Source organism: Gorilla gorilla, chromosome 1 (genome assembly GCF_029281585.2).
Source record: "Gorilla gorilla gorilla isolate KB3781 chromosome 1, NHGRI_mGorGor1-v2.1_pri, whole genome shotgun sequence".
Taxonomy (NCBI): Eukaryota; Metazoa; Chordata; class Mammalia; order Primates; family Hominidae; genus Gorilla; species Gorilla gorilla.
The window spans coordinates 98,352,108-98,363,202 of NC_073224.2; the positions used below are offsets into that span (position 1 = coordinate 98,352,108).

General features: G+C 34.7%; 1 protein-coding gene across 1 annotated transcript; it reads right to left on the reverse strand.

Annotated features, from left to right (window-relative positions):
• Positions 1–221: 221 nt before the first annotated feature.
• LOC101146103 (olfactory receptor 10R2) lies at positions 222–8,932 on the reverse strand. Its single transcript, XM_004027042.3, has 2 exons — positions 8,800–8,932; positions 222–1,218 (listed from the first exon to the last, which is right to left on the reverse strand). Exons 1-2 carry the CDS (start codon positions 8,824–8,826, stop codon positions 271–273), a joined length of 975 nt encoding a protein of 324 aa, XP_004027091.3. The 5' UTR covers positions 8,827–8,932; the 3' UTR covers positions 222–270.
• Between the last annotated feature and the right edge of the window lie 2,163 nt (positions 8,933–11,095).

Here is an 11,095-nt window from a genome sequence, read left to right on the forward strand (position 1 = left end):
AAAGGCAGAAATTGTAGCTTTAAATTAAGTTTAAATTTTCAGTTATCCCAGTGGACTAGGCATTTAAATTTGAGGAGTTCCCTGAGATTCCATATGAGAAAATGAAAAACATTCGCTTGTGGATTAAATTTAAAGAGACTGTAAGGAGAAAAACATATTTTATGACATGACTCTTAAGGACTCCTATTATTTCAATGAATTTGTTACAGTTATAATATGCATGTGATAAAAAGGCATTATTTATTGAGAAATCTAAAATGTAATAATATTTCAATTATATAGTTTTAGAGAACCTTTCTTGCCCAACACTTTTCTGATAGCAAGTTGGACATCCTTGTTTCTGAGGCTATGAACCATGGGGTTTAGTAATGGAGTGACAATCGTGTATGTCACCGTCACCAGCCTGTCTTTGTTGGACACATAGTTTGCTGTAGGCCTCAGGTAGATGAAGGAAGCACAGCCATAATGAACAATAACAACACTGAGGTGAGAGGCGCAGGTGGAAAACGCTTTCCGTCTGCCCTCAGCTGAGGGAATCTTCAGGATAGTTCTCAGAATGCAGAGATAAGAAACACAGATAAGCAGAAAGGGAACCACAAGTACAAGAACTCCACAAATGAATATCACAAATTCGTTAACATCTGTGTTGGTACAAGCCAGACGAATGACTGGTGAGATGTCACAGAAGTAATGATTGACCTTGTTGGCGCTACAAAAAGGGAGGCTGAAAACTAAATTTACTACTGTAAGAGAGGCCAAGAAGCTACCAATTGCACAGGCAGCTGCCAGTTTTCCACACACCTGCCAGCTCATAAGAGTGGGGTAATGCAGAGGGTGACAAATGGCAGCATAGCGATCATAACCCATCACACCCAATAGCAGGCAGTTGGTAATGGCAAAACCAAGGAAGAAGAACATTTGAAGAGCACAACAGTTGAAGGAGATTGTCCTGGCCACAGAAAGTAGATTGATGAGCATCTTGGGTAGAATGACAAAGGTGTAGAAGGTCTCAGATGTTGAGAGAATGCCAAGGAAGAAGTACATTGGTGTGTGGAGGCTTTTATCCAGGTGGATGACACTGATAATGGTGACATTGCCACTAAGAATGACTAGATACAGAAAAAGAAAAACTACAAAGAGGGCCAGTTGAATTTCACCAAGGCTGGAAAAACCCAGCAACAGGAATTCGGTGACCATGGTGAGGTTTTCTGCCAAGATCTGCAAAGGGGGAAAGAAGTAAAACATATTCAGGTACGTGAATATAAGAATTTGGGGCATGCACTCCTTTGTTCCTTTCAGGTGGTGACAAAGAAGAATTTTGCCTTTTATTCACCTTTTCTGGTTCCTAACTACCTCTCGTGTTCATTGGTTCATGGTCCCCTTCTTCCATCTTCAAAGTCAACAAAGTTACATCTCTTTCTCTGACTTTCTGATTCTCTCTTCCAATTTTAAGAACCCTTATGATTACTTTGGGCCCACCAGAATAATACAAGATAATATCTCTATTTTATTGTCAGTTGACTTTCCTTCTGTAGCCTTAATTCCTCGAGCTTGTATAATCTAACATATTCTCAGGTTCTGGTGATTAAAACATAGACATCTTTGGGAGCTCATTATTTGGCCTACTACAACAAGCAACAAAAAATCTAAAAATGATATTAAGAAAACAATTCAATTCACAATATCATAAAAAAGCTTAGTGTCAGATTTAACAAAAAAGTGTGAGACATATACAGAGAAATCTCTCAAACATTGCTGGGTTAAATTATAAAATATATGACTAAGTGAAGAACACCCATGTTCATGAGTTTAAAGATGTAATAAAATAAAGAGCAATTCTGACCAAATTGGTCTATGTAGTCAACATAATTCTTAACAAATCCCAGCAGGATTTTCATCTAAAGGTTGATAAGATGATCATAAAATTTATATGAAAAGAAATCAGAATTGCCCAAATGTGTCTAGTTTAATCACTAAATAGAGGCCTTTGGAGCATTGTGATCCATTTCGTTGTCACCATTTTAGTCCTACTATAGGATCTTTAAGTGTTTCTGGAACACATCACAGCTCTTTGAAGATTGTTGATAGAAACAATTGTAAGTTGATTATTTGCATTCTCAGGCTGATAAAGTTTACCACTCTAGTAATGCCCAGTTATATTTGTAATAATAATTAAAATAACCATAAACACATTTTACAAAAGAAGATATTATATACCTGAATATATATATATTCAGAGGGTTGGGAGATAGCTTCTGTTGAGCTCAATATAGATGGATTGAATTAGGTTAATATCACTTATTCCCCACTTTGAACAGCAATAATGTAGACATTCAAGAAAAATAAGCAAACAGATTGTGACTAATTATCTGTATTTATATGCAGAATAAGTATTTTCTGAAGTGACTAGAATTATCCTTATCACCTTCCTTCTTTCCTTACCCATCATCTTTATCTATAGACACACATGGAGTCCAGCATGCCTTAAATAAAACATGGTCCATTGTAGAGTCATTGAATTCTGATACATAAACTGCTTTTAGGAAAAACTTTGTGTATGGTTTATGAATAAATGAAAATTGGGGTTTGAAACTTACAATAGTTTTTTTCTGCAGTAAATAGTCAAAGCAATGTAGTATACCTTTGATTTTCTAGTAACAGTTAATTAAATCTTAGTATAAGAGAAGACAAGAATACTTTTTAGTCAGGTAGAATCCCATTAAATAAAATTAGCTTATATGAAATTTATTCTAATTACTGCACATAAACCTCCCCTCAGGTTCTAACAGGTGGAAATAAGAATCTCTTCTCTCTGTCAATAGTTTCTTTTGCTGTGCAAAAGCTCTAGTTTAATTAGCTCCCACTTAGGAATTTTTGTTTTTGCTGCAATTGCTTTTGGGAACTTAACCAAAAATTCTTTGCCAAGGCTGATATTGAGAATAGTATTCCCCAGGTTTTCGTCTAGGATTTTTAGAGTTTGAGGTTTTACATTTAAATTTTTAATCCACTTTGAGTTAATTTTTGTATATGGTGAAAGGTGAGGGTCCAGTTTCCCTCTTCTGCAGATGGCTAGCCAGCTATTCCCACACCATTTATTGAATAGGGAGTCCTTGTTCCATTGTTTGCTCTTGTCAGCCTTGTTGAAGATCAGATGGTTGTAGGTGTGCAGCTTGCTTTCTTAGTTTTTTATTATGTTCCTTTGGTCTATGTGTCTGTTTTTGCACCAGAACCATGCTGTTTGGGTTACTGTAACATTATAGTATAGTTTGAAGTTGGCTAGTATGTTGCTTCTCTCTGGCTTTGTTCTTTTTCTTTAGGGTTACTTGGGCTATTTGAGCACTTTTTTGGTTTCATATGAATTTTATAACAGTTTTGCTAATTCTGATAAAATTACATTGGTAGTTTGATAGGAATAGCATTGAATCTGTAAATTGCTTTGGACAGTATGGCCATTTTAACAATATTGATTATTCCAGTTCATGAGCATGGAATGTTTTTCCATTTATTTGTGTTATCTCTGATTTCTTTGAGCAGTGTTTTTTAGTTCTCCTTGTAGAGACCTTTCTCCTCTTTTATTAGGTGCATTTCTAGATATTTCATTTTCTTTGTGGTTATTGAAATACAATTGTGTTCTTGATTTGACCCTCAGTCTGGACATTATTGATGTATAGAAATACTGCTGATTTTTTTACATTGATTTTGTATCCTAAAATTTTACTAAGGTCATTTATCAGTTCTAGGAGCCTTTTGGCAGAGTCTTTAAATTAGTTTTCTAGATATGGAATAATATCAATAATGGAGACAAATAGTTTGACATTTTCTTCCTATTTGGATGCCTTTAATTTCTTTCTCTTGCCTTGAATAGGAGTGGTAAGAATGGGTATCCTTGTGTTGTTTCAGTTCTCAAGAATAGTTCCAGCTTTTGCTTGTTGAATATGATGCTGGCTGTGAATTTGTCACAGATGGCTGTTATTATTTTGAGATATGTTCCTTAAAGCCTAGTTTGTTGAGGGTTTTTATCATGAAGGGATGTTAGATTTTATTGAAAATTTTCTGCATGTATTGAGATGATCATATGAATTTCATTTCTAATTGTTTATGTCATAAATTACATTTATTGATTTTCAAATATTGAACCAGACAACCTACAGAATGGGAGAAAATATTCAAACTATGCATCAGACAAAGGCCTAATATTCAGAATCTTTAAGAAACTTGAACAAATCAAGCAAAAAACAATAAATCCCATTTTAAAATGTGCAAAGGATATGAACAGACACCTCTCAAAATAAGACATACAAGCAGCCATGAAACTTATGAAAAATGCTCATCATCAATAATCATCAGAGAAATGCAAATCAAAACCACAATGAGATACCATTTCACACCAATCAGAATGCTATGAAATAAAAGACTTGTATCTATACATAGAAATGATCCATTACCCTTTCATCTTATTCATATTCATGACTATCAAGTGCTCACAAACATTGATCAAAAACTGTAAAGACTAAAATGTATCTTACACATTTATCCTATATATTTAAAGAAGCATTAATTAAAACATTAATTTTTTAAGTTTAATTATTCTAATTTTTTTCCTTTTTTTTTTTTTTTTTTTTTTTGAGTTGGAGTCTCACTCTGTCGTCCAGGCTGGAGTGCAGTGGCATGATCTCAGCTCACTGCAAGCTCCGCCTCCCGGGTTCAAGCAATTCTCCTGCCTCAGCCTCCTGAGTAGCTGGGACTACAGGCACCTGCCACCATGCCCAGCTAATTTTTTTTGTACTTTTAGTAGAGACGGGGTTTCACCGTGTTAGCCAGGATGCTCTCGATCTCCTGACCTCATGATCTGCCCACCTCGGACTCCCAAAGTGCTGGGGTTACAGGCATGAACCATCGTTCCCGGCCTACTTAAAATTTTTTAAAAAAATATAGAAAACCTGTCTGTACATTTGAGCAAAACTATTGATCAGTAACAATAAAATCATATGAAAATCATATTTTTGAAAGCTCTTCCATATGATAATTTGAAAATACTATTAAACAAGTGTTGGGTCAAAGGGAAAATATAATGTAAAATAAAATAAGTTCTAGAAAATAATGTCAGCTATATATATTAGACAATATGGCTAAATTTAAAGCAGTTATCAGAAGAAAGTTTATACCTTAATTCTTTACCTAAACAAAAATTTAATGATTTTTAAAATATAAAACATCTCAATGCCATCTAAACTGTTTCTGACCTATAATAGTAACTTAATAAATACATCTTTAATACATTTTAAATATCAGTTTAAATTTTCAACGCATACATTCAAAATTTATATGTTAATAAAATACAAAAAAAATTGTAAAGGATTAGAAAACATTGTATTACTGGACAGAAAATTTGAAAAGCTAAACTTAAACAATAATGAGATATTATCAAAGAGTATTAAGCAACAATTTGTATAAAATAAAATATTTATTTACAGAAAGGCACAATTAGAAATAATAGAAAGCAAACCACCAATGGAAAACTACCAAAAATATTCTTCAGATGTTAATATTAATAAAAAATGTATTACAAGCCAATGGAGAAAATAACAAACTTTGAAGAAGAAAACATATAAAAGCATACAGTTTATAAAATAGAAATAGAATGCATCAAACATATGAAAATTTATGTCAAAAATATATTTTAACTTGAAGTGTATTTCAAATAAAGTAAAGTAGAGATATTATTTACACTCATCAACTTAGCTGTGGTGGTGTTATATGACTAGTAACAAAAAATTTACTAATAAGATTATAATTTGGTTTTGTTTATGCCAAGAAATTTAGCAAAATATATCAACATCCTTGAATATATTTATCTAATTTATTCCAATATTCTATTTCTTAAAAGTTGCCTATAGAGATTTATATGTAAAAACGTATTTTTAATAAGGAAAAATTGAAAATTGTAACACAAACTAATAGTATTTGTTTTAAGAAAGGCAGGATTATTGTGTATTGAATGACAGTATGGAATCTAGAGGAAGGTAACTTGGCTTTGGGTCCCAGTTCTTCCATTGGGTGACTGTAACCTTAGACAATTTATTTAACCCCACTATATTGTAGTTGTCTCATCTATGAAACAGGCTGTGATTAATATTAAATGTATTAATTTATATAAAGTGCTGAGAACAGCACCTGCTACATAATAAGTGCTCTATCTAGTGGTATTATTTTCTTAACTATTATTAATTTTTTTTTGGCTGGTCTCTTTGTCTTATAGGAAAATACATTTTAAGACAGTGATTTTGAAACTTTATGTTTATTACATCACTGAGGTTATAGAATCAAATTAGGTTTCAACCCCAGCAGTTTTTAAATTTAAATGGAGAGCAGATAAAAGAAGATTAAAATAAAGCATACTCAGTCTGAATAGCCCTTATTTAAAGCAAATATTTTATTTCAATTTGTGTATGTGTGCATGCATACTAGGTGTCAATTAAAATATATTTGTACTTTTTCTTGCAGACAGAACTACAAAAATAGAATACACACTCAATGGGCTGACCAACTGATTCATAACATCTTTATTGGAGAATGAACTTTCTTTTTCTCTCCAGGCCCCCTGTAACCCCTGTCTGGTATTTTCTACATGACTGATTCCTCTCTAGAGCCAGAACTATGGAATCTGAAGAGAATCTGTATTTCTTTAAAAAGAATAAATATCTTATGACACTCTTTAATTTTGTTTGCCTTTCCTCTCTTGTATCCAGCCTGAAGGGAGAAATTAGAAGAAACAAATTTATTCAAAGTAGGAAGCTATATGGTTTTGTTTGTTTCATTCTGTTTTTCATTTTTACCTCCACTCCTGTTGACTTGGGAAGGGCAATTGGAGGAGATTATTTTCCAGAGTGATTTGGGCAGCAGAGATATAGGGGCCTGAGAATAGGAGGCATGGCATTGCGAACACAGAGAACAGCTAGGAGAAAATGGGAGAGGATAGGAGAATAAATGGTAAGGTGGGTGTTGAAACAGTTCAACTCAGAAGAAGTGGCAGTCACACAGACATTTAAATTTACATTTAACCAAGTACCTTCTTACTCAGAACCCTATAATAATCCCTGCAAACGTTGTAAAATTCCAATTTTCTTAGAAAAAAAGAAAGAAGAAAGGAAGAAAGGGAGAAAGGAAGAAAGAAAAGAAAAGAAAAAAAGAAGGAAAAGAAAGAAAAAGAAAGAAAGAAAGAAAAGAAAGAGAGAGGGGGAGGGAGGGAGGGAGAGGGAGGGAAGGAAGGAAGCAGAGAGGGAAAGAGGGAAGGAGGGAGGAAGGAAGCAGAAAGGGAAAGAGGGAAGGAGGGAGGAAGGAAAGAGGGAGGGAGGAAGGAAGGAAGGAAGGAGGGAGGGAGGAAGAAGGAAGGAAGGATAAAGAAAGGGAGGGAAAGGGAAGGAAAGAAAGGGAAGAAAAAAGGAAGGAAAGACAAGGAAAAAGGCTGTTAGAGCTCTCACAACACTGCAAACATTTATTCCGGTTCCCAGATTTTATCCCAATGTTTTAATCATATGGAACTTCTTAGTTCACTGAACATGCAAAGAGCCATGTCTTATAACGACAATGCCTTTTCCTGTGTTAGGGCAGATCCTCTAATCTTTCAAATCACTTCCCTGTAAGTCAGGTTTCCAAGCACTATTTCAATTTAAAAACTATTTATTGTATACATTACTAAATCTGAGACACCTTATTTGGTGTTTGAGATACAACAGTGAGCAAATCAAAGATCTTTACCCTTGTGAAACACTCATTCTTGGACTTCTTACATTTTAGATCATTCTATACAATGATCATTCTTACCTGGTACAATTTAAGCTCTTAGAATCAAAGACTATGTTGTTCATTTGACAAAAGTTTCCATATCATGCACCAAACATTTATACACATCTCTCTAACCACATCAGCATCAGAGTTTCTAGCAAGAACAAATATTCAAAATCTGACAAAATTATAATTAAGCAAATTAATACCTAAATAAATCATTGCAACTAATTTGTAGGTATTTTTCATGCAGTTGGTAAAGATACTTCCAGCAAGTGATCAAGGAAGCTGGATAAAAATTTATGTTATAAAGAAAGCACTCAAGATGGAATTCACATTCTTCTTTCAGCATTTTCTTTGAGCAAATAAATTAATCCTCCTGAATCTTAGTTTTCTCTTCTGTAATATGGGATATTATAAAGATGAATGGACAACATAAGTAAAAAACGTAGCCCAGACTTATAAGAAGCCCTAATTAAATATTTCCTTCCTTCCTTCATTCCTTCTTAAGACTGGTGCCAGGGATAGCCTTTTTGACCATTCTGCAATATCTCTAATGTTCTTTTTTCTTGACCTTAAGACCTCAACTTGAGCATTATTTTATCTGCCCATCCAGCTACTTTTCCTATTACCACCTTCCAATCCTTTGCTGTCATGTATTTGTAGACTGCAATTTGAAGAAAATCTCAACAATTTCTGAATTAAACATAAGATAAAAGGCATAACTAGCTAACATCTTTGAAATGACATAAATATGTCCTAAGATTTTAGATAATTTAATTTCTGCAAGCCATCTATGGAATAAAGACCAAATCTCCAATATGAAAGAATTTCACTTTCTTTAAAACACGAATCCTGGAGTACAGAGGAATGCAGTTGCCTTATATCTTAATCATGGCCCAGGCCCTTTAAGGAAAAATCTAAGTAATTCCCCAAAACTAGCATCTTCCCAATATATTACACATCTTCCTGCTAGTCTCTTAAAATTTTTCAAGACAGCAACAAATGACTTACTACTTCGCTCCCCAGAACAGTGGTCATTGTGCCTCTTCTGTATGGGCTGGATCAGCTACAGCCCTAATGAGTATAATTAATGAGCTTTTTTGCTGGTTCACGTTAGCATCAATGCCTGCTTGGTAATTTTACTATCTAGCACCCTAGAGAGCCATGACCACATTGCTTCTGACAAATTCTGCCCTCCCTCAATTAGCAACTATGATCCAAAGGGAAAATGCTCCTCAAGGCTTTTTTTCCCCAATAGATAAAGGAATAGACTCAGGAAATTCGTTGGTTTCCTATTTTAGATCCTTTGGTGAAGTGACTCATTACAAATCTAGAAGCTACTAGAAATACAATCAGCAGAAAAACCTCCCATGGGCTTCCTCCTACAGTTTCTGATTTTTGCCCTTTTGCTGGAGACAAGAATGTTCACTCCTTAACTCAAGCCTCTATTTCAAGGGAAGGAATATATTTTGAGAAATTGCAGAGCAATGGACTGACAGGTGCTTGTAGATCCAGCAGTGACAGCAGCAAGCAGCAAATATGGGAAATGAGGCAGAGTGTGGGAGAACTCAGTTATAGTGCCCAGAGAGAGCATTCATGTATTTATCTATTACAAAGTTTAGTTTCAGTCATGAACTGTGTTGTGTTTAGGCGATCTCAGTTCAAATAATTGGTAGTTTTTAACCTTAAGGAATTAACCCTCCAGCCAGGCACAGTAGCTCACGCCTCTAATCCCAGCACTTTGAGAGGCCAAGGCAGGCGGATCACCTGAGGTCAGGAGTTCAAGACCAGCCAGGCCAACATGTGAAACCCCGTCTCTAATAAAAATACAAAAATTAGCCGGGCATGGTGTCAGGCACCTGTAATCCCAGCTACCCAAGAGGCTGAGGCGGGAGAATCGCTTGAACCTGGGAGGCGGAGGTTGCAGTGAGCCGAGATTGCACCATTGCACTCCAGCCTGGGTGTTAGAGTAAGAGTCCATCTCAAAAGAAAAAAAAAAAGAAAAAAGAAAAATATTAACCCCCAGAGAAGGAAACATAGAAAGCAGCGACTGCTGCACATTTCGATGGGGGATTACGTGAGATATGCATATGTCGCTATAAAGAAATACGGAAAATAAATACCAATTGGATTATGGAGGTCAATAACTACTTAGAGGTGGTTATGCTTGAGTGAAGTTTTGAAATCTGAGTAGTGGGTAGACAAATAATAAGAAATCATAAATTTTCAGAAAATACATGTAAAAGTAAAGGGCATGAAACAATGTATTTTATTGGAACAACAAGTACTTTGGTAGAATTTTTAACAAAGAGTTAAAATGTACCTTCAAATCTGTTAGAAACTATTGAAAGTTTTATAACCTGGGACATTATTTAATTAGATTTTTATTTTAGAAAGATGATGATGACCATGATAATAAAAATCAACGTTAAAATAGTGCTCAGTATATGCCAGACAACTGTTGTAAGTGTTTAACACATATTTTCTAATTAACCATCACAACAACCCTAAGACTTCCCTGGCAGCAGTGTGAAGAATGGATTGGGGACCAAAGGACTTGAAGTTTTTGCAGTAATCCAGAAAAGACAGGATGATCCTGTAAAAATAGAAAAGGAATGTGATTGAGGAACTTTTAGCCAGTGGAATCTATAGGACACAATGGGTGGTATGAGGATTAAAAAAAAAAAAGTGGTAAAGATGACTTCCATGTGCTTGGCATGGTTGCTAGAATGGATGGAGTTAATATTCACCAAGATAAGGCATGAAGGTGGCAGAGCAAGATTGGGGGGCACATAAAATTGCAGGATAGTGATGGCCATTCATAAAACAGATATTTCTGTTATGCCAGGCACCATACAAGGAACTGGGTCAACAAAGTTGTGTCTGGTACATAAACCCATGCTGTCAGTAAATTCAAATTCATTCCAGAGAGAAAGCAGAAAAAGAATTTATACCCCAAAAGCTCAGGTAATTGAAGCCAGAATAGACAAATGGGATTACGTCAAACTAAAAAACTTCTGCACAGAAAAAGTAACAATCAAAAGAATAAAGAGACAGCATATGTAATGAGAGAAAATATTTGCAAACCATATATCTGATAATGGGTTAACATTCACAACATGTAAAGAACTTTAAAAACTCAATCATAAAATAACAAATAACCCAATTAGAAATGGGCAAAGAATCTGAATAGACATTTCCCAAGACATATAAATGGACAGTAGGTAGCTGAAAAAATGCTAAATCCCACTATTCATCAGAAAATGCATATTAAAACCACAAGATACTGCCTCACACCTGTAAGAAT

Coding starts and splice junctions, on each gene's coding strand:
- LOC101146103 (XM_004027042.3), bottom strand. CDS start 8,826: ATGACCACTGTTCTGGGGAGCGAAGTA. Junction 1,219..8,799: donor CTGTTCTGGGGAGCGAAGTA/GTAAGTCATTTG, acceptor CCCCCTTTGCAG/ATCTTGGCAGAAAACCTCAC.